Source organism: Boleophthalmus pectinirostris, unplaced genomic scaffold (genome assembly GCF_026225935.1).
Source record: "Boleophthalmus pectinirostris isolate CB_2022bp ecotype Guang Dong unplaced genomic scaffold, ASM2622593v1 HiC_scaffold_8, whole genome shotgun sequence".
NCBI classification, from domain to species: domain Eukaryota; kingdom Metazoa; phylum Chordata; class Actinopteri; order Gobiiformes; family Gobiidae; genus Boleophthalmus; species Boleophthalmus pectinirostris.
Genome location: NW_026571515.1, coordinates 25061763 through 25086427, shown reverse-complemented (window position 1 = coordinate 25086427; position 24665 = coordinate 25061763). Strand labels below are relative to the sequence as shown.

At 38.3% G+C, this 24665-nt stretch overlaps 3 protein-coding genes across 3 annotated transcripts in view; 1 reads left to right on the top strand and 2 right to left on the bottom strand.

Moving 5' to 3' along the window:
• Positions 1–10902, bottom strand: part of LOC110164869 (neuron navigator 1-like) — a 68248-nt gene extending 57346 nt beyond the window's left edge. The window contains 4 exon segments of the mRNA XM_055165831.1: positions 5442–5536; positions 5838–6647; positions 9021–9179; positions 10644–10902. Coding sequence (XP_055021806.1) covers positions 5442–5536; positions 5838–6643 — 901 coding nt within the window. The 5' untranslated portion in view covers positions 6644–6647; positions 9021–9179; positions 10644–10902.
• A 5822-nt stretch (positions 10903–16724) lies between these two features.
• Positions 16725–20513, top strand: csrp1a (cysteine and glycine-rich protein 1a). The gene is made up of 6 exons (XM_020930032.2): positions 16725–16942; positions 18104–18213; positions 18576–18744; positions 18828–18957; positions 19071–19167; positions 20059–20513. The coding sequence occupies exons 2-6, from the start codon at positions 18105–18107 to the stop codon at positions 20133–20135; spliced, it is 582 nt and encodes a 193-aa protein (XP_020785691.1). The 5' UTR covers positions 16725–16942; position 18104; the 3' UTR covers positions 20136–20513.
• A 491-nt stretch (positions 20514–21004) lies between these two features.
• phlda3 (pleckstrin homology-like domain, family A, member 3) lies at positions 21005–22880 on the bottom strand. The gene is made up of 2 exons (XM_055165861.1): positions 22243–22880; positions 21005–21396 (listed from the first exon to the last, which is right to left on the bottom strand). Exon 1 carries the CDS (start codon positions 22681–22683, stop codon positions 22252–22254), a length of 432 nt encoding a protein of 143 aa, XP_055021836.1. The 5' UTR covers positions 22684–22880; the 3' UTR covers positions 21005–21396; positions 22243–22251.
• Positions 22881–24665: the final 1785 nt, after the last annotated feature.

Sequence of the window (24665 nt, the reverse complement as noted above, 5' to 3'; positions counted from 1 at the left end):
TCAGTGTTGACATTCGGAGCAAGCATCCCAGAGGTATCCCACAATGCCTTGCTGCAGAGCTGGTTGCCTGGTTACTGCGTGGCGCCCACAGCTATGGATGTCCTTAAATAGTCCTACTACATTACATTCAAATGTGAAGGAAAGTGCATTTCAGCACTTTTAAAATGTGTATGATGATCAAGTGCACACATTTTAGTTGCTAAAATGATTATTTAATATCACTACTATCCTCATTTTGGTATCTTAAAAAGTCCCAAACTGGTGATTTGAAAAGAAATTATTGTGTGTTAATATTATTAATAATTTGCTCACCTGAAGTGCACCGTTTCTGGTGGAGGGTCCTTAGTGTCTCCATAGAGATGTTATTGCTTTGCCTGGAATGTCCCAGGTTATGACATTAAACATATCCATCTAGCATTTATTCAATACAGGTGTTTCTTCTGTAAATAGAGATGACTCTCCACAGATCTGAATTGTAATGCAGCATAGTGCTATAACCTGCTTGTCTCCCAGGTCATAAACAGATTTACTCTATACTGTGGAACATTCTAGACAAAGCAATAAGATTTCCATGGAGACAAGCAGGTGGTAGATCCTCTACTAGAAAGTACCTTTAAATTAAATATTTCCATTAACTACTTACTTCACATGAACTGAACTACTAAAATAAATTTACTTTAATGCATTTCTGTATTATGAAATTATGTTTTACTGTGAGATTGAGAGTAAATTATATTGTCCTAGTAAAATGTAAAGACAGGATTTTGACCACTGTAATGCAGACTTATACTGGTGTGTGAATGGGAGGTTGTATAGCTTGATTGTCCATGGGTTATTACTTTGACACATAGATGTCTTTGTGTGTGTGTGTTTTCCTGTGTGCGTTTGTACGTGTGCATTTTGTGTGTGTGGTCCACAGAGAGATTATACACATGAATGCCCCCATAACTCACATCCTCGGGTCTGGATTCACCCTCAGAGGTCAAACACTGAATCTTAAAGTGTGCACTCGTCCTGTCATCCCTCAGTTCACTCCCCCTCCTCTGGCCCTCCCTTTTGTTCAGCGATTAAAGCTATTACTCATATTACTGTGACTTCAACATTGTAAGGAAATGTCTCTGAAGCCAAAAAAGTACAGAGGTCGAGCTTTGTCTGAGTACAGTGTCAGATCAGGGAAAAATGTCTCACACTATCACTAATGAAAGGAGACTTGGTGGGTTCGCCTAAAGGTGTGAATTAATGAGCAATTATTGAACAATAATATGCTGCAGTAATCCAGGGGTTACAAGTCAGCATCTTCCTTATGTTGGTCACAACCCAGTTGATAAAAATAAATTAGATTAAAAATGGAATTTAGTATTCTCAATTTAGAAAAACACTACAATCTCTACTAGTATTATGAAACAATTTGAAAGATTTGTAGTTGGTTGACCTATATGAGTTGTTGCTAGGACTTACTAGGAATTGCAATTACCACAAGAACTAGTTCATGTAACAATATGCCATAGCACTGTATTCAATATCTAGCTTTTGTAATGTGTAATTGACCTTGCAATGAAAGTACAATTAAATATTGTGGATAACTTTCTGGTGAAGCAAATCAAAACACTACAAACCTAATATTTTGAAAATTCAGTACCATTTAATGCTGACAATAAAAGACATCTTCAAATTAGACCAAGCATATATCGTACACATAACTGCATCACTAAAGAATTACTCACTTTAATGACCACAGACATGCCAAAAGTCCCAGATTGATCCTCTTTGACGTTCAAACCTAAATAGTGATTACTAACTCACTTGTGCAGATGAGATAGGAGATAATCCAGTGCATGCTTATGTCTGATCACCGCTAAACCACTCATCACTGCCCAAGCCTACGCTGCAGTCTGCATACAGTATGTCTCTGATTAGATTGGCCCAAGAGGATTATACACTGTCTAAGAGTCCATACAACAGATTTGCAAAATTATATCAACCACACTACACTAACCAGCAGCAGCAAATGCATGGAAAATACAAAATGTAAAATGTATTTTTTCAGATCCATATCTACAATATAAAATTATGTAGAGTAATGGGCATAATTCTCAAAATGGACCCTGAGTTATTGTTCAGACCTCTATAGTGCATCCTCTTCACGATAGCAATATATACATTTTATGTCCCTCATTATACACACATAAAAGTGGAGAGCTTTTTACAGCATGACTTGGGGCTGTCCATGGGGAATATATGATTGACCTTTTACAGCAAAATGAAAAGTGATACAAGGTCAACATCACATTCATCTTCCAAACACCATCTGTGTACTGTCACATGCACATGAGCCACATACATACACAACAGCAGCAGAGACACTTGATCACAAGCACAAATGCACCTCTCCTGAGAGCCTGGGGTCAGGAGGTCCAGACCTAATTGAAAGACCACATGGAGCTATAGTCACATTAAATGGCCAGGTCTTCATTAGAGGCTGCACAGAAGAGGTAAGGAGAGCTGATTATGTTACCAATGATTGAGAGTAACCACACTCAAAACATTCACTTAAGAGGATTTGCTTTGTTCAGACATACTGAATAGCAGAGTCAAGTCTACTAGTATATAAATGTGTGACAGTAAAATAAGTTAAATAATCAGTAATATATTCAAATGCAGATAGTCTGGAGCCTGACCATAGAGAGCATCAGAAAGCTGTCCACATTTGGAATGCCAATCACAGCTGTTTATTTGAAGTACGTGTCTCTCAAATGCGGAAGACATCTCCTCTCAAATCTCATCATCAAGGACAAAATATACACAGATTGTGCCTCACACAAAATCTATGCTCCTTCTCAGCCCTCTGTGTTTTTTTTTTCCTTTTTATTAGTAAGCTGTCATGTTTGTGTGTTTGTGTCTTTGACATAGACAGATCAGAAATTGTGGAGCCCATGTTCCAGACATCTTTGTAAAGTATTGTAAAAGTGTGTAGAGTCTTGGGCTTCCCAGGCAACTGAACAAGCATGCTTCAATAAGAGACAACAGGCTAGATTGCCTGATGGGTCTGTTTTGGCCTTTAATGAGGCATAAATAATTGCCTTGCATAGATTTAACATTAATCTCAGATGTAATAGGTAAGCTGTCTTTGATGAAAAACTGTGATTCAGTTTTATAAGTTGTTATAAAATAAAAGCTGTCAGCGATTGGTGGAAACACTTAAAGTGTTTGTAGCACCTGTGAGGGAGGTTGTAAAATGAGATAGTTTAACATTAACCTGCCTTTTAATCTTTGCTCCCCTAATTACTTGTTCTCTCTTTTATTAAAATTCATGAACTGGCTGACCCCCTTTTCATCTCTGAACCATTTCAACCTTTCTCCCTTTTCTAGAAAACTTTGTATCCTTTCTTTGCCTCCCTAAGTCAGATTTTTAAATTACAGTTATTACCAAGCCATGATCCCACCCTCTGTGTAAATGCAGCTTCAGAACAGCTCTAACACACTCGAGATCAGTTTCTAACGCCTGCAAGGGCCAATTACAAGGGCTCAACCACAGTCTCGAGACAGGGCCGCTTTAAAGAGTGGAGCTGGTTCCCTGGAGGACCCCGCCCCCTTTTACACAAGCAGCTGCTCCAAACCCCCAAAAAGTCTTTTAAAGATGCAGTCTGCGCAGTGATGTAGTAGAGGTCAAAGTCAGAAATAAGGTTAGATAAGGACGTTTAAAACAAGAAACTGTACAGAAATAAGTTCAGCATTGTGTGCCAATAAGGATACTTATTATAAAAAAAACAACAACAATGTGAGCAGACCATTACAGTAGTCTAACCTACTGGTGACAAACACATGGATAAGTTTCTCCAAGTCTGCTTTAGACAGTAAACCTTTGAATTTTGCTATGTTTTTTAGATGGTAAAAGGCTACAGGTGTTATTGATTTGTTGTGGCTGTTAAAGTTCAAGTCTGAGTCCATTATTACCCCTAGATTTCTTGCCTGATTTGAAGGTTTTAGAGAGAGAGACTGGAGGTGACTGCTGACACTGTCCCTTTGTTTCTGTGGACCAAACACTATGACTTCAGTCTTGTCAGAGTTTAGCTGGAGAAAGTTGTTTTGCATATATATATATATATATATATATATATATATATATATATATATATATATATATATATATATATATATATATATATATATATATATAGAGAGAGAGAGAGAGAGAGAGAGAGAGAGAGAGAGAGAGAGAGAGAGAGAGAGAGAGAGAGAGAGACCCTTGGTGAACCTTGCATAAAAATCTTTGTTCATACTTTATGCGTCTGTAGAAAAAAAGTTGATTTGTGTTTTTGTTGATGATGATTGTTAAGTGGGACCATCCTTACTAACATTCCATGCTGTTCAGGATTTTTGCTTCACCACAAAAGCAGTAGAACATTCAAGAGAGACAAACCACAGATAAAAGTCTCAGAAGGCCTTTCTCAAACTGACCACAGCACGCTGTGACTGTGTCTGTGGGCGCCCAACACACGACAGGAGACGCTGATGCAGTCATGCTGGCACAGTGACTTTGTAGGTCACTGCAGTGGACTAAAACTAAAGAGGAAGAAGAAAGCTTCAACAAGATAAGAGGAGGAAGATTTTCTGGTAAGAGGAGGAAGATATATACATTTATATATAAATGTATAGAATACATTTGATGTATATGAAAACAAGAATAATGAGTATATTAAGAAAAAATATTTAAAAGAATAGGAACTTGCAGTGCGATCTTTCAAACAATACAGTGATATTATTACAGTTCTTCTATAGTACAGTAGTACTGATGGATGCCAAAATATAACCATTGGGATTACAAAAAACAATAAACCATTTTGGACAATATCATCCACACCTATTCCTAATAAAGTCATTTTGATCAATCACATTTAAGTTTAGCAAATTGTGACTAGTAAAGAAGTTGGCTTCTCTACATAAAAGGTCAACATCTTTTTTTTCTGATTGCTTCTCTATCTGGGATATGTACTCATAATCAGCATTTCCCCAAAAACATCCTGTCTTTTTAATCTAAAAATTAAATTATATATACCTTTGTCTTTAACCTTGAGTTCATAGCTGGAAGCGTTTAGGAATTCTTAACTTTGATAACCACTACAAGCACTTGTTCTAACCCTCCACAGGCTCACTAGAGACAAAGCTCCAGAATGACACAGAAAACACTAAAATGATGCTTCACTACTGGCCCAATGAACATCGGCCACAAACACAGCTATCTCCACTGGCTCTTAGCTTCAATCAGTCCCAAAGGTCATCTGCTCCGTGCCATTAACAGTTTAATGTCACCAATCTGCCTCTTGGAATAAAGGCATATCTAGATTGACTTGACAGCCGAAAAATACCATTCATTTTATTAGTATCTAACCAAACTAAAAGCAGCTATGTGTGTCAGGTAAATGTGTGTAGATGTTTTTTACCTGGAGTTATGTCGTCACAACAGATTTCAATAGATCCAGAAGAGCAGTCACTCAGTTCATCGATCATGGAGAGGTCACTTTCTTGAATATGAACTCTGTGAAAACATTACACGTGGTTCATCAACAATCATCAAACTATGCCCCTTTAATTGTCTTCATAGTTTTTCTAACTGTAATATTGGTAACACGGTAAAGGAGTGAAGCGTGGTTTATGCATCACGATTTCAAATGCACTGTCCCATCAAATGAAGCTGAACACTTTATCAATAAACAGCAGCCTAACATTAATGCATTCCCTTTTAACAAAAATAAACTACCAACCCTATCACAGAAAACCAAGACCTGTCTTGTCAAAGATGACAAGACGAGTTTTTTTGTATTGTGGTTAAGCCTTACCTGAAACTAAATGGAGCCACAGTGGCCATGTTGACCTTGGTGTCTATGGATGTCTCCTCTTTTTGCTGGTATTGGTCCTGTGGACTGGCTGATGTAGGTAGCAAAGACTTCATGTTGAAATCCATTTGTGGTGGTGGCAAAGGAGCAGGAGAAGAGGCGGGACTACCATCCTCTGGAGTCCTCATCTCTTCATCTGATTGGCTCAAAGAGTCAGTGCGGTCTTTTAAGGCAGCATCATAACTGGGCTTAACTTGACTTTGATAAGTGTGGAGGTTACTCTCTCTGTCCCTTGTGGATGCACTTTCACTAGAACATATATTAGAGTTCAACCCATGTCTAAAGTGTTGCTGTGAGGGTTGGCAAGAGGTAACCAAAGTTTGGTTCTTATTAATGCAGGGGTTCCTGTTTCCATTTTGTTCAGTCTGAGAGTAGGATGGTTTCCCCAAATCCAGTATGTCTTTAGAGTGCGTTGGTGTTATTCTGCGCTGAGTGATGGGACTGCTGTAAGCCGACCGAGAAGCTTGTGGAACTGGAAGAGTCCCGGTCCGCTGAAAGAGCTGGCTTTTTAGATTATGGTCCCTGGCAAAGAAAGCAGGAATGGCTGAGCTGCGCTGGCATAGTGAGGGTGAGTGGACTGGGGTGTGAGAGGGGGTGACTTTAGGGCTCTGTGAGGATGTCCTTCGCTGGTTAGAGGTGCGCTGACGGGGGTCTGTTTTGGGAGAGGAGGGCAGAAGGCTGTGAGGAAGAGGGATCCCTGAGGATGAAGCCCGGGGGGCAGATTTCACATTGATTCCTCCACTCATCATTTCTCTAAAAAAGGAAGTAAAAGAGATAAGTTAACTTATTATAGGTCTTCCCATGAGGTTACATAATATGACATTCCCGACACCCATAATAAGGTTAGGTTTGCTGTTCTTAAATGGCATGTGACCATGTGACATATGTGACAAACAGGGACATGGTATACCACGAGTTCATCTTATTTTCAGCTAAGAATTGACAGACTGCAAATCAGATTTGCCTGCTAGACATTCAAAACACAAACACACCACTGATACAAACTCAAGGCTCACAGGCAGGGCTGCTGGTCAGGGCAGTATGTTCTCGAATAACTGATTTAACATGCATCATCACAGAGAAATGGGTTCTTTCACATTATACAATGTACAATAAAAGATTCATTTTCTCACAACATGGGTTAGTTCTGGTTTAGTCTTGGTTTAGTCCTGGTTCAGCCCTGAGTTACTCCTGGTTTGGTCATCAATATGTCCTTATTAGACCAGGGCTCTCAATTAGGAAACTTTATATGAAATTCTTACTAAAAGTGTACGCAGAGACAGAACACAAATTTCCACAAACTTTGTCAAACTTGCTCTTCTCTGTGTGAAAAGATCGCCTTTGATCTCATCTCTGAAAGCTTTGATGCCCAAAATTCAGACCCTTAATCCAGTTAAGTGATTTTATAGATCACTAATTTAATATGGAAAGTCACATATGTAACATTTTGTACATACTTTATAAATGAGACCCCAGCTCACTGCTCTCTAAACACTTTGATTTGATATTTGAAGATAATACATCTAGCTTTAGAGACTAAAGTTACAAGAAAGGTATACAACAGCCTGCCAAGACTCTGTTCTACTACTTTATCATAATAGTCAGAATTCCTCTTGTTTTCCTACTATGAAAGGCAATATCACTATTGTGTATGAGAATTCAGCTCTGTCCCCCACTGCCCCTGAACATCTCCAGGAGCACAGGTGCAGAGGGCCAAAGCCATTTGTATGGAAATGATGTATTCTCCTGGGACAGACTGAGATCATACCAGCACTATTACAGCTCTGATAAAGACACAGGCTCAGGTGGTGGCACTGTCCGCACTTTTTAACAAATGGAGGGTGAGTCATTTTATATTAAGCTTTTAAGTGGTCACATTTTTATATAGCAATTTTCCACCTTCAAGGCACTCAAAGCGCTTTACAACAAGAAACCACTCACCCATTTACACACTCACACTTTACACCAGTGTACGCAGACACTAGGTGCGAGGAGGTTTAAGTGTTTTGCCCAAGGACACAACAACAGCATTCATCTGTGGGAAATGGAAACACACTGCCAACCTGTGGGTCAGTGGAGCTGGATTCCATCTATTACAAGATGTCATAGTTTGATTAATAATTTTGGGATTATATTATCAATATAAAATAATAAACATTTATTTATGTTTTACTTTTTAGTGCTATGTCTTTCTCATTCAAAAATGAATATCCATTTTCATATAAAATCTAAAGTTTACATGCCTTACGTAACATAATGACAGTGTATGCCATTTAAGATACTAAAAATTCCTGTGGCCTAGCTATTCATTCAGCAAGGGAGATAGTGCCACCTATTGGACAAAGTGTGCAATGACAGCAGTCAGAATATTCCACTATTGAACAATTTTCTCATCTCTGTAAATGTTTATTAAACATAGTATGTCCGCATACTCAGATTAAATAACTTCCCTATTTTTGCAATAAAAAAGCTACATGTAGTTTCAACGGGTTGGGATTTTGTGACATCACAACATAAATGGACACAAAGTTCCACATCTTCTTCATTTATTCAGACATAAAGGCACAGTTGTTGTTGAAAGTTGTGTAAGTCATTAGATCACTGTGGTAGTTTGTAGACTCCCTATCAAAAAAAAATATAAAGTTCATCATTTGTGGGATTCTGTTTCATTTCATTCAGAAACAGTGATTTGTCACAGGTTATATAGGTCCCATGCCCGTAACTTGTAATGGCAAGATACTCTCACTGTGAAGTCATAACCTCATTACTTCATAGCTGCTCTGTCACATGACCAAAACTGTACTGATTCTGTTAAAAGACATAAAATTCTCTCACAAAAAAAGTCAGGACCTTGAAATGAATATCCTCTGACTCATCCACAAATCAATACGTGAACTGAATCCGAGGGACATAAGCAGAGTCAATGTTTGCCAATGAAATCTAGCGAAGAGGGTCAACAATGAGGTCATTTAGCTGCTTAATGATCAAACCCCTCTAAGGGTTCAATGTTACCTGTACTCTAATAATAAGAAATAAGTAATAAGTAACAACTCCAGAATACCGCTGTTGATAAAATACAAAATAAATGCCATGGTACCAAGGTTGGCCCTAAAGTATCAATCTTACCTTTCAATGGGGCAAGTTCTTCTTGGGACGTGTCTTGGCGGGATATGCAGAGCTGGCAGGAGGTAGGTCCCACTTCTCCAACGTCCCTCTAACAATGGTGTGTTTTTTCCTGGATCACTGTTGCATCCTCATAGCTGCTCTCTCATTGGTGGGCACTACCTAACCATTCACCGACACAGGAAGAAATGACAAACAGAAATAACACTTTTAGCCAATCAAAACCTCTACCCCAAAGTGACTCATATGTACAGCAATTTCAAATGTTTGTTTCTGCGATTTGGCACGAAAATTACTTGTTTGAATAATACAGTCGTTATTGTTTATGTTATTGTGAGCCAGTGGTCTAGATGGAAATTTACTTGTCCCACAGTGACCCACAATGACACAGTGTCATGCAGAGTTGAAAATCCAGATGTGAAAATGTCCTGGAAGTGGAACGATGGTGTTTTTTCTTTTTTTTATTTCAAGTTATGATTTATCTTAATCCTGAGCCATTTCTATTGTTGCTTTTTCTGTTCTAGCTTTGACCAAAATATATTTACCGCGGCCTGGATTCTTTCTCTTTTGACAAGTTTTAGTCATTTGTTTCTGTCTAATTATTTTGGTCTTTAAAAGATCTCTGGTATTAAAAACTGTAAATAAATACCAGATTTGGAATATAACTTAATAACAGTCCTCTAAAACTACAATATATTACCATATTCAAGACAGAGTAATGGTAGCTTCCTCAGCGGAAAGTTGATGCATCTTCTTAGCATCATAACTCATATAGACAGGACAGTCCATAAACAAAGTATATATGCGCATCCTCTTTATGGCTCTCTGTGCTGGTTCTACTGCAGGTCTAGTAGGAAAAAAGTAGCTGATCGTCTTGCTTAGACTCTGTAGTGTGCCAACGTGCAACATAGATAATTGAGAGCTGTACGTACTTGGGCCTAAGATATAATAAAGTACATCAAGGACAAACAGTGGAGACACATGCAAAAACAAGAAGGACACGGATTTGACAAAAAATAATGCTTATCTACACTTTACTGTGCCTCTACTTCCACTGGGATGATATAACCAAAGAACACAACAGAACAAATTCTCCAATACTGAACTTGAGCTATCTTTGTCTTTTCCACAAACCAACACAGCCTGTCCAGCCCAAATACACACTCTTTAGCATGCTACTGGTGCCGCCCTGACTCATACAGGGCTCTATACAGCTGACTCAGGCACAACACATCTTGTCACCTCTGCTTCCCGTATATCCCCTTCCCCCTTCTTTCATCCACTTATGCCCTCCATCATACTATTTGCATCTCTCTTTTACTACTGTACTGTTTATAATATAAGGTATTTTTACTACATTCTTTCTTTTACACTTTCTATTTTTGGTGTTGTCACAGTAAATCTTCTTTGCCCCCAAGTTCACTATAATCTCAATATGGATTTGGCATCAGGTATACACTGTTTGACTTTCATTATTACAGGTTTGGGACTGGGATTAAAACTATAACAGATAGTGAACCAATCTTGCTATACATGCTAATACATACAAATAATAATATATATTCAATAGTCAAAATAAGCAATCAATATTCAAAAAGTCAAAATGAAAAAAATAGTGTTACTCACCTTTAAAAAGCAAGGGATAAAATACAAAGCAGAAGTCAGTTAGTTCCCCATCTGTATTCTGCGCAGTGTGTATTCTGGCTCAGACCCGGTCTACTTTTGGCCATCCCGGTGCGCTGGGAGCATGTGCATTTGTGTGTGTTTGTGTCTCCTCTCTCACGTCACGCCACTCGTGTTGCTGCCGCAGTACGCCTGCAGCCAAAGTCCCGCCCCTCTCTCTCTCACTTTCCCTCTCTCTCTCCTCCACTGTAATGGACCTGTTGGCTTGGGCTGCCTCCCTGTGGTGAAATATAAGCTCCGTTATAGCAGTCTGCCCCATTAGCTGGATGAGTGTATCTCTGTGTACGTATTGGTGGGCGAGTGTGTTTCTAGCACATGGCAGCCTGTATAAAATGACTAATGCATGATAATTAAGCAGATGTAGCCACACAGTGAAGGGACCAAGCCCTTACATGTTTACAGCACCTAATTGGTGGTTAGCAAAAGTGTTTTTAAAGACAGCTAAAGCTAGAGTCACTGAGAAAATAACTAACAAGGCAGTAGGCATGTGCCAGCCAGATGTTCCATATAGAGATTAAAAGACTTTCTGGGGGTAAAAGTGTTAAAACAAAATCCAAGGCCAGGTTAAATCGATGCATATTAATTGACTTTTCAGGACCAGACCGCATCAACTTAATGAACTCATGTCAACTTCAAATTAAGGTTTCTTGCTGATGTGGTTATGAACTATGTGGTGTGCAGTAATCTTTAATACCATGGTTCTAAATAAGCATTTCCTCTTGACACTAATGAAACATTTATGAAAGTTAAGTAGAAATGACAAGCACAAGTTAAATCATATCAGACCTGATTGGATGCATGTAGTGCATGTAGTAAGATGACCTTTCTCAAATAATCCTGTACTTTGACACACTTCTTTGTCAGTCTTATAATCGTCAGTCTCACATTTCTGCTATGCTTGCTTACAGACACACTGGAAAATCATTGAATATTTAATGAGGACTATATACAGATTTGATATATAATATGGCATTTAAATATAAGTCTTTGTAATATATTTAGCAATGATTTGAAGGAGACATTTGTGTTGTAAATCAATACTTCCACTTCTAAAAGCTCCTTAAGCCTTCTTACCGCAGTAAAGTACAGTCTGAGAGCTTTCTGGTTGATCACATATTGATCAGGGATTGAATGAGCTAACCCTGGACGTGGCCTGGCTGTCTCCACTGTAAATAACCACAAAATCACTCTCAGTTCAGTTCACCACATGTGACTGGAGAGCAAAGCCCTGAAGTACACTAGAGCTACAAGAAGTAAAAAACTTGTGATCTACAGTGTACAGAGTACTGCCCACAGATTTTGATTTTTATGTACAGTCTTTTTGTTCAAGACTGGGAATGAATAAGAATGTACATGCTTACAACAGTGGGTACCATAAATACTTAATGGTAATTATTTACCCATAATTAGTTTCAATGAAGGCTCCAAGTAAAAGTATAGAGTAACCTTCACACAATATCTTGCATTTTAAAATTTGTATTTTACATTTACAGTATAACTGTCCTCAATGCACTGTACCCTATAATGCCAAGCCCCTCCCCCTCACTGTACGATGCACATATACTCTAGTCTACTGAATGTAAACAGCATCACAACAGGCTAATTCTCACCTTTAATGTTTGCCTTTTTACCCAGCTTCTGTTTCAAGATCCACTTCTGCAAAAGCCCAAAGTCAACCACATGCACAGCACTCATCACATGATGTGGTGCTTTGTCTGAGTGGCCCATACAAGGGGAAGTCACTGCAAACAAGGGATTATGGGTAATAACGTGTGCGTACTATAGGCCATCTATGTCTGAGGCGTGTGTGTGGGATGGGGCAAAGGGGGGTTAATGTCATAACTAATCACCCCATATCCCCTAAGACACATTCATCTGCCCCAGGATGTAGACTGTAGCAGACGCTGCTCTCACAATGAGACACTTGTGTGACTGTCCCCCTGAAGGGCACAGAGGGAACCAGGGGGAGGGGCTTACATGTTGATTAGCTGAAACAAGCCTCACATATGACCTTCAGAGAACTAACACATACATAATACATACAGTCCAATCTAAACACTTGATGCACATGTATATGTCATAGTATGTTAACAAGTAAAGCATTGTCTTGTGTGAAATTAGTTATTTAACATTTTTTTTGTTAATTATAAAATAATAATACTACAGAGACTAGTGCTAGGATAGTTTATTTTATAAATTTCAAGATTATGTTTCTATAGTTTACACATTTTCTGCCAGTATAAACTGATGCAAAGATCCTAACACTAAACAAAACCATTTAAAACATGATTATCATATGGTCATCATATACAAAATACAGTATGTTAACATGTTAACATATATTGTTCACCAAAAATAATGATGAAAAAAAAAAATATATATATATATATATATATATATATATGTGTGTGTGTGTATGTATGTATAATACAAAGTAGGAAAAAACTTCATCAGGACAAATCAGTTTACCCTGATTACCCTGAAGGCCGAAGGGCCGAAACGCATTGGCGTGATTTTAACATTATCTGCCATGCGGTATTAAAGGTTTTTAATTATTTTGTACTTTTTGAGTGCCTCAGTTTTTTCCTACTTTGTATTTGAGACTGGTCCCTACAACGAAAAGCACCAAAATGACAATTCTGCACACTTTTTGTATATCCAAGTAGCACTTCTGCCCCCAAAGCTTTGTAGATGCTATATATGTCTGACAGTGTACCAGCTTAGGCCTAAGAAAATACATTTGAGATTGAACATAGAGGAATTATTACCTATATCTATCTATATACCTATAATTATTACATTTAATCCTTAAGACATGTACAAATAAATGTAATTTGATGGGGGTATTTTTGCATTATATTATTTATAAGATATAACTTCTGCATGTTCAACTACTACAGAATGAGAAAAATGTTTATTACTATGAGAGGCCTTTAAAGGCTTGGGCTTAGGGCTAAACTTCTCTGCACTGTCTTTTCTGTCTTTACGATACCTGCACTAACAAGTTAAACCAGCTTGGACCACTGGGAGTAACCCAAAAAGACATTTACGCCAGTAAACAGTGCACCGCAGACAGAGGAGGGTCGGAGGTCGCACAGGTAAGACTCAATACTCTTGACTTCTGCCTGTTTCTTCTAATGTGTCTCAGTTATTTATGTTGGAGAAAACCTCTGCAGCTTTTTCATCTAATATTCAATTGGACATACAGCTATATACATCTAAGAACCACAGACACTGAATAATTGTTGATGTAGATTGCATTAATTTGGATTTACCCAAATCTAGTAATACCAGTACAATGGACAATACCTTACAATGCACAGTAGCCTTTGTATAATGTCTGATATTTTGTTTGTTTCTGGATTTTCATTTTTTTTATGAAAGAGAAAGACACTGCTGTGTTGCTTGGGGACATTTGTAGATGACTAGCATACCTTCAACACATAGGAACAGCCATTTAAGAGGCCAGCAGAACAGACATGTTCAAACACAAGGCTGTCATTAGTGCAGGTCTTTCACACGTAAACTTTTCTCCCCCTTTTTCTAGGTGACAGACTCTGACAGAGGTCAGAAAAAGAAATGGAATCATCTACAAACCATAATATGAGAGGTATCAGTCACTATATGTTTTTAATGTGAATGTAGTACATTAAAGTAAATTTAATACTATGATTGTTTACATTTCAGTACCAGACTGGAAAACTGTGCCGGACCCAAAACAAGCATCATGGCTGGTGTGCGAAGAACTCCTGCAGAGAAACAAAGGCTGCAGGCAACTTTTTCTCAGTGTAGACATACGCAAAGATAAAGAGGAGCAAGACCAAGAACTAGTGGAGTTTTATAAGAAAAACAACATTCAGTGGGCGTCACCTCTTGAGTGTAAACTTCGAGGTAAGGACAGTCAGTCACATAGAGAGACCTAATAAACTGATGCTGTGTGGTATGAAAACTGTCACTTCTCCACAGGTGATGTAGCAACAGGAAGTGGAGTTGAGCGTCACATGTTCTCTATGGTGATTTTTAAACTTATAAGTGGATTTCACATACATTTAGGTTAGGCATAAGAGCACACAAACCATACATAAAGATACAATGAACTTCATGTGTTTTCATGTAACTTTTTGTCTTTTGTTTCAGGGGGTATGAGTATTACTAAACTATTTGAAGGTGAGACTGATCACCTGATCCCATCCGTCTCTCAAGAGTTACTGGCGAAGAACATGTTCACTGTAGCAGGACGGATGATTGGACACTCATTCTTGCATCAAGGCCCAAGTTTCTCTGGACTAAGCCTTGCTATAATTCATGTTCTGTTTGGAGGATCAGAGGAGACCTGCCCCATCAGCATAGCAGACTGTCCTGACACAGACATCAGAGATGTGGTCAATGTGGTAAGATGAAGTATGAATCTAATTATATTGAATATTGAACTCTTAATACACCTAGTCAACTGAATAACTAATATTTTAATAGCTTCATAGCGAAGTGGAATTGAAAAACGCAGAATTCATAGATCAGCTTTTCCTTGGGCCTTCCAACACCAAACAGCAACAATAGAAAATGGCTTTCCAAAAAGATACTTCAACATGCTGTAATGTCAACCTTTACACAACAATATCACTTGATTCACACAATAAGTGTCTGGGTATTCATAAATCTTTTGTTCGGAAGGTCATTGAGGGAACAAGGGGGCAAGTAAACCAGCTAAGACTAGGACTACAAGAGACAGGAGTTTGGCCACTTCTAATGCAAAGAAGAGATGTCATTCCTTATGTATTTCCACGAGAATCAGAGACATATATAACACCGCAGGTAAAAGAGCATATAAGAGCAAATAATGTACAGATGCTTTCAATAAAGCTGTGACTGTCCATGATTTCAGATTGTTCTGGACTGCATCATCTGGCCTACGTCTGTGACAGTCTTCTTTGACAACTATCACGTTGTAGATGATAATGTTGAGCCGGACAGTGTGGATGTATGCCGAGTGTGCAGCTACTTAAAAATATTTATTGAAAATGGTATGTACTTTAATCCTTTACTATCACAGCAACAGGATTATCCCACTAACTTTTACTTAACATCAGCTGCTCCTGCAGAGCTCAAGAACCTCCTGAAGTTCTGGATAGGATGGGAAAAGCCCACCACAGAAATGAAAGTGGAAATTGTGAATGCGTCTTTTCCCTCAGCGTCGACCTGCTTTGAGAAGCTGAGGCTGCCACGACATTATGACAGTTACAATAGGTTTTATCAGGATCTGTCTGCCTGTATATCAACCACGTACTCTGGTTTTGGATGCGAATAAATTTTTTTTAATTTGAATAGCACATATGAATATACTTTACTTTTTTTTTTTTTTTAACCTTTTTAGTGCTTTGGATTCCTGAGATTAGTATAATTTGATAAATTATAACATGGACTGCAGTATCTTACTAACTAATGCTAACAATGTTACAATGAATCAATCCACTTTATTTATTTTTTTTCTTGTTTATATTAGGTTATGTCAGTATTGAATCTCTAAATTAATAGTTATTGTACAGTTATTTTAATGGAAAACATATTTTACTAAAACACATAATTGTGTCTGAGGCCCATCTATAAGCTAAGGTGGATTTCATAGAATCAAGCATATGAATTATTTATAATGTTTGTAAATTGCTTTGTAAATAAATAAATAAATAATCCACAGATCTCTACAGAACAAGATTCAATTACAGCACTGAGCATATGAGGGCAGAGGACAAAGTACGTCAATTAATGTGGCCAAAACTTGGCATGATGGTACCATCTACTTGTCCCCAAATTGATAAATTTTATTCCGTATTGTGGAACATTCCAAGCAAAGCAGTAACATCAAGCAAGTGGCAGATCCTCCACCAGAAAAGTTACATTCTGCACCTTTAAATTGATTTGTAGATTACAACAAAACCATCTTTTCCTATGCACAGCGCAGTCAGTGGACACTCCCACTCCCTGTGTGTCTGCACAGAGCAGACTCAGAAGCTCCTCCCTTTTCACATCTGGGCCAGCCACAATTCGAACAGGCACATACCGACATTCTTTGACTACCACATGGACAAATAGATTAGCGTAACAGAGTTAGCAGCAGCACAGCTAAAAGTGAGGAACTAAGGACTTTTGTTTGCTTATGTGAACACACACGAGTTTTACCAGGATCACCCTCAAGCCTATTTCCACCAGACTTGCATTACCTACATAGCATTACCTACATACTTCAGGTAAGAATGGCTTTTAACATTTTTTAGTCTGTATAATAGTTAAGCAGTTGCAGTTGTGTATGTGTATTTTTGGCTTGATAAACTCTTTTGGAGAATTATTTAAAAGGAAACTGCAAAGTTTCAACATGGTTGTCACATGCTTGATGACAAAGTAAATATCTGATAGTTAAACAGTAAAGAGGTTTGAGTAAATCTTAATAGTAAAGTATAAAGTATTAATATACTTCCTGAATGACATAAAAGGAATAGTGACTAAGTAGCTAACCATCAAGGCTTCACATTTGAGTCAGTCTTCCTGAACTTTTCATACATGTCTAAACTTGTACTTTATATCATGTTTGACGCAATGCTTGTCAGTATTATTTTACTAACTACAGCTTATGTTTATATCAACTTGCACAATGCACATTCTGACATATTTTACATCCATTTCCTTTTCTTTTTGTGTTTGTGAATTGTATTGTGTAGTGTGTGTAGTTTGTCTTGTGTTTATTTGAGCATACCTTATTTAAAGAAATAGTATCCTCACTTTAGGATGCTGAGTCCCCTGGGAACTGTCAAGGATTCTTCTATTCCACACTGATTGTATTATCTCTAAACAACATGACACAGCATATTTAGTAAATACACATTTAAAAATTACGTGCAAATAGATATATGTTTGATTTGCCTCCAGGTATATTTTGAACACTTAATGAATGTAATAACAAACCAAATCAACTCTGAGATAAGGTTTTTATGATAGAGCAGGTATTAACTTATCTTCTTTATTAATGCAAATAAGTTATAAACTGCCTGCCAGAACTGCACATCAAAGTCAAAGTCAAATGGCAGTGGCAGAAATTTCCAAACAGGAAAGTGGATTTCAGGAAAACTGAATAGGGAGGGTCATGTTGGGAAACACTATGAAGTAGACTTTTAAAGGCCTCTGCTCAGCTGCAGAAGCACAAACTGTTCAGTGGTTAAACAAAACTTTTTTTCCACAGTTAATGCCATGTCTTTAACTGAACCCACAAAGAATTGGCAGCATTTAAATTACTGGGTCTGGATGTAGTTTGACTCAGCTGGGTGTAACCTAATATGGAAAAAGACCTCATTTTTACAATACAGTTTAGTACTGCTGTGTGTTTCTCATATTGTATGTTGCATGCATTCCTATAGGATGCCATTAGGTGGAGGTAACAAGTGCGGTCGCTGCCAGAAGACGGTGTACTTTGCAGAAGAGGTGCTCTGTGATGGGCGGAGCTTCCACAAGTCCTGCTTCCTGTGCAGTGAGTAAACTTACTGTTGTTTCCTGTCATTGTTGTTTATGATCTATTAACATTTAATACCCACAGAATATAAAGTTCTGTGTTATTATTATGAAGTAGACCAAGATGTTAAAAAAGGAAAAGGAAAAGAAACATATTGTTGTCTTAGGCTCTTTTATAATGAAATGTAGGGAGGTTCCTGGGCGTACTTATCTTTGATCCAGCGTTGTTATCAAGCATTCCTGGGATGGAATTCGGATTACATCATGTTTTCATTTCTGCTCCATAAAAGGCAAAAGTTAGGAGTTAACCAAGGCAAAAGTGTTCAAAATATGTACCCATAACATGATAAACACAATAAATAAAACTGTGGTTATTTTCAGTGGTATGTCGGAAGTGTTTGGACAGCACCACTGTGGCAGTTCATGAAGACGAGGTGTACTGCAAGGCCTGTTATGGCAAGAAGTATGGTCCAAAAGGCTATGGTTATGGGCAGGGAGCGGGCACTCTCAGCATGGACAAGGGGGAGTCTCTGGGTATAACACATGAAGAGTAAGTAACAGATACATTCAATTGTGTATAACGTAATTTGTTTAACTATTAATGAGTTTAGTTTTGTGTATTTTCTCTGCCAGACCAGGTCCTCATCGTCCAACCAGTAACACCAACCCATCTAAGTTTGCGCAGAAGTTTGGAGGAGCAGACAAGTGCCCTCGCTGTGGCAAAAATGTCTATGCCGCTGAGAAAGTGATAGGAGCTGGCAGTGTAAGGGACCCACTACCCTCTAGTGAATACTCCATTACAGATGTTACAGGAGTCATTAGAGACAGTACAATGCAAGGGTACAATGTAAGGTCTTGTCTTGTGCTTTTTCATAGTCGTGGCATAGGAATGGATGTTTCCGCTGTGCTACATGTGGGAAAGGCCTAGAGTCCACTACACTAGCAGACAAGGATGGAGAAATCTACTGCAAAGGTACAGTTTATAAATTGGGTTACCTCACCACATGTCTACGTCAAACCCTGAATAGTCAGTTTTATTTAAGTCATAGGGGGGAAACAATATATGCATCTACCTATCTATCTGGCAGTTTGCATTAATGTTTTGAAAGAATTCGGTTTTCGTTCCTGGATGGCCAGGCCACGGTCCCTGATATGCCAAACAGAGCCTGCTTGAACACGTGTCACACCTGACAAAGGTCATCTGAGGTTTACAATACACAAAAGGCAAGGGCTAGATCAGGGGTGTCCAAACTTTTTTCATCAAGGGCGACATATCTAAAGACAGACGAAGCAGAGGGCCGATCGAGGGCCGTAGACTTGAGCTCAATACAGTGAATAACTAAAATATGTGCATGTTTAACACGTTAGAATGAATAAAGATTTATGGCTCATTCTAAGATCCTTAAAACCACACACTAAATATTAAATATTGGCTTTCTCAAGGTAGATTTTCAAAAAATCTTGCAGTAAAAAGTTAATTTTTAATTGATGTAAGGTAATTTGGGCCAATTCACCTGGAAGCCTGAGGGCCAAGAAAGATTTGTCTGAGGGCCGCATTTGGCCCCTGGGCCATAGTTTGGACATGCCTGGGCTAGATAAAGTTGTCCTTGTGAAAATATGTCCTAAAATTTACATAAGTCCAAAAATTCGACAGACTAATTAATTTTTAACACCCATTCTTGTTTGGTAATTAGCACACCTGGCTAACGTGTGCTAACTATCAAACAACAATGCTCACCTGCATGTGGAATAAATTCCTTGACTTTTTAATTAACACTATTTTACATCTTTCTTTTATTATGTTTACCAGACCACTCTGTCTTCATGATGATGAGTGCTTTTACCTGTTTGGTGTCTTTTTCAGGATGTTATGCCAAAAACTTCGGCCCTAAAGGCTTTGGTTACGGCCAGGGAGCTGGGGCTCTGGCGCACACCCAGTAGAGGGCAGCAAAGAGCGGAATGGACAGCAATGCATCTGATGGTCTGACTTTGTCAACCCTGCTTCTTCCTGCAGGGGGCAGCCTCACCAAATAAATAGGCCTTCCCACTGACTCACTAAATATTAGTAGTCTATTCTTAGAAATTCACTTTTTTTTTTTTACAGTATTATTGATTAAAAAATTATAATAATTTGTGCGTGCTTTTGTTTAAAAATATATGGCTATACTCATCTGGCAGTTGCAGATCTCCTATGTAAGTAATGGTATTTTAATTGTGGCATTATTACATAAGTATGTGAGAGTGAAACTTACCTTTGTTGTATGCATGAGGAATGCGGAAGTGCTGATGTGCGAAACAGTTAAAAGTTTCAAGAAATGACACAGGCTCATTGTCTTCATTCCTGTCATAACATCTCAGTGACACATGGGAATACAGTGCAGTAGGCCACCTGCAAACACAACTCCACCCTCAAAACAGTCCAGTAAATTCAAATCAGAGCTATGCACCTCTAAGCAAGATTCCTTCATCACCATAACTGAAGTTTCTATTACAGCCTTGATATAAAATCATATTTGTAGATATAAAGCACATTCTTAAATAATTATACAAATCATGTTGCTGTATCTAATCTTTTGAGCCTTTGCTACAATGATCTACCTAACATGAGAAAAACAAACAATAACTGTTTGAAAACTCACTTTAAACATTCAAGAAATTCACAACAATTCAGTTAAAATTTACTGAAGGTAGAAAAAGACTATAAAGAAAGCCTATAAAGATAATCTTATAGAGAATATGTTGTTGAGTGAGGTTAAATCTTGCCTAAATAGTTTATATTTTGTTGCACACAATAAGGAATATATACAATATTTTAAAACAATACAGTTAAATGTGTATTTATTTAATAATACTGTACATGGTTTGGAAGTACATATACAAATATAAAAGTGCCAAATCCTAAGCACCATTCAGTCAATCACAAGTGTATCCATCTGAGTAACACAGAGGAAAAAAGTGACCACAGTAAAGTGTCCTAAAAGAGGTGTACCTATAGAATATAAGATACAGGAGATGATCCAAGCAGCTCCACAACCTTCATGTAAAGAAATATAATGCTCATAGCTCTGCCAGAGAGGTCAATATATAACATGGAAAAAAACATAACATTATAGTAACATCAAAAATAGGCAACTGTTGAATCCACTTTGATCAACGCAGGATCCAGGCACCTTCCTTTTCCCATTGGTTTTCTTTGGCCATTCTGCAAGACAACAAGAACTCATTATGTCATAGTTGTTGTATATCATATAACATGGAAGCTATCACATTCTACAGGAGGCGTCAAACATGTCGACATTTGAAGTGTGTGAAGTTAATTTCAGCGCCTGACCGTGCCATCTGTCTCTTAAGGAAGCCCTGGATTCCAGGACTGTGAGCTCATAGTTCAGCCTTAACATTTGAGATTTCACTTACTAGGCTACTTACAATAAATAGTGCTGTTGTTGTCATATGATGGTCATTGACCACTGGTAATGAATGGATGAACTTCTGGCCCTTTTCCCTCAAATAGAAGCTTATTTCATTTTAGAGTAATTCTTTGTAGCAATATGGACAAACACTTACGTGTGGTTTAAAAATACTTGCTACTGGATGGAGAGGCAAGCAGATGATATGTTGTAAGCTCTTGTTGCACCATAAATTAATTATTAAAATAAGTTTACTACGTGGAAAAGGTCATAAGCCAAATCGTGCATATTGGTGGGCTGCTTGGGCATAGTAATTACTTACTAGACTGGCACTTGTGAGCTATGTGTCACCTTGATCCCAAGAGTCGGCTGTTGTCATTCCAATCTGTCAGTGCTTATACAGTTTTAATACTCATAGCCTAATGGACACTGTGTCAAACAATATTACACACAAATAGAGTAAATTATGTAAAACAGTCTAGATACAATATATTTTTTTATTAGTGCCATGCATAAACATCGCATAAACACAATCTTCCTGTCACTGAAGACGTATGTAGTCAGTGAAAAGTCTATTACAGAATGACATTCTATTTTATGGTGAGTGTACTAAACTGTACTTCAGTCATTATCGTGCCTACCTTGTCCCATCAGAGCTCCTGTTCTCCCCAGGTCCTCAGGTGTGCGGTGGACAGATGCCGGTTCTTTCCTGTCTGTACTGCTTGTAGGTTTTTAAACCGCACCAAAGCCAAGGCAATCTCTGCGTTCCAGGCGGTTCCTTCTTGTGAACATCTGAAGTCTATCTCTTTCCCCGTGGCCATAACCACCGTAAAGTACACGAGTCCTCGTTTATACTCCACACAGTCCACTGTAGTCATGCGCTCAAAGCGCAGCTCTTTGGCTTTTGAGCCAAACGCAACGCACGGAGCATCACTGTCTTCTCCGCTCCCGCTGTCCTTGCAATCGTGGAGACGGAGACCTTCCTCTGTCAGAATACAGCGCTTCTTCTTCCACAGCTGGAGGAGCCCACTGCTGCGCTTCTCCAACATCCCCTCGCGCATCACTTTAGCCGGTATAGACATGGTGACGAGCGGAGCATGAGCCAAGAGAAGGATCCATTCATTTCACAGTCCACGAAATAGTTAACACATTTTTCTGATAAAAAAAAATAAGCCAAGTCTATACTTCTGCCTTCATTGTGATAAGTAAAGCGGCAGACGAAGTGTGGTATAGGCTAAGTAGGCTGGTCTGCTTGGATATGTTAGAACATGCCCGGCTTCTGAAAGACCTTTCCCCTTTGCGCGCACCCCGCCTCCCAGTGACGGCAGAAGATCCGGGCTGTTTATCAGACAATGAACGTGAATGAGGATGTGCATGTGCTACAACGGTAGCTTCTGTTGGTTAGGAAACACCCTGTGTTTTGATGGGGAAACCTTTACACATCATTAGCCCCTAGCATGCCATCTGTTTTAGTTATACTGCCATTATTGAGCACTCAATATTAATGCAGCATTATATAGGGTCATGTGAACTGTAGCCAAACCTAATTAGAATATTGCACTAATAAAACATACATTCTGGTCACTGTATCATCCCACTGTATAAAATAATTGCTGCTATAGATGAGATTGTGGGTATGATGACAGGACATATACACACATCAGTCACTTCCTCTAGATTATAGGGCAGCCAGCGTTATAATAATAATAATAAAAAACAAACAAACATGTATTTAATTGTTTCAATTTTAGGCCAACCTGTTTATATGTACTGTGATTAAAAAGATCATCAGAAAATAATAGTTTATTCTCTTGAGTGCGTGCTTAAGTAAAAGCACCATCTTTCTCTGTGTTGTGTGAAGTCTGCATTAAACAAATGAGAAGCACAATAAGCATGAGGCGTGTAGACACAAACATCCACCTACGCACACTTACACACAGAAGCTTACGAGCACACCCAGCTCCAGTCATTCACGTTCATACACTGTTTTGGATTGGCATATGTTATTCACCTGTGTGTATGTGTGTGTGTATGTGTGTGTGCATGTATGTGGGGGTGCGTGCGTGTGTGTGTGTGTGTGTGTGTGTGTGTGAGAGAGAGAGAGAGAGAGAGAGAGAGAGAGAGAGAGAGAGAGAGAGAGAGAGATAGAGAGAGCTGGAGTCAGTGTAGTTATAGGGCTTAGAGCAGGTCAGGGATAAAAGGGCCGATTGTATGAGCACTTCTCCAGTTACTGTGGAAAGCCCCAGAGACAGCCACGCCACATGAGTCAGCACAGGGCCAGAGGAGAAAAAAGAGGAGAGAGAGATAGGGAGAGGGAGGGCAGAGGAAGAGATACCAATGGATACAATGACATAAGAGCAGTATATGCATAAAAGGAGGGAATCTGTATGTGAAGGACCGTAGAGATGTTCAAGAGGAGAGTGGTTTATTGAGATTCAGGGTGAATAATAATCTGGTCAATTTATCCAAGAATCCAATACACTAATATGGTCATGCACGTATTCATAAAAACTTAAATGCAGAAAGCACAAAGTATAGTACACCATTTAACTCATATGAGGTAGAGTGACCACTTGTACCTGTTTTGGACCATGGCTCTCATTCCATGTTTTTTTAGAGACTGTTTATCTATTGAAAGTGGTGGAATTTAACAAAGAAAAAGTAGTAAAGTAGTGCATTTAAGTAAAGGTATTTGTACATTACTAAAGTAAATTTAAAAGTGGATACTTTGCACTTTTACTCCACTACATTTTTTAACAGGACTGAAAAGATTATTATTATTGATTATTGTTTGAGACCTGCTAAAAAAATTGAGGGGATTTACTTTTTACATGTTCATAGTTTGTGGAAACAAAAATATACAAATAAAAACTACCTAGAAAAAATACAAAAAATAAATACAATTCTACAAATCTTAAACAAAGCCACCACATTTGAAGGTTTTTTAGATCTCAAAAACTGTGACATACTTTTTAGTTTTTAAGTACTTTTTGAGTACTTGTATAAAAGTACATTTTTAAACAGGTACTTTTATTTAAGTCCATTTTTTCATGCAGAACTTTTA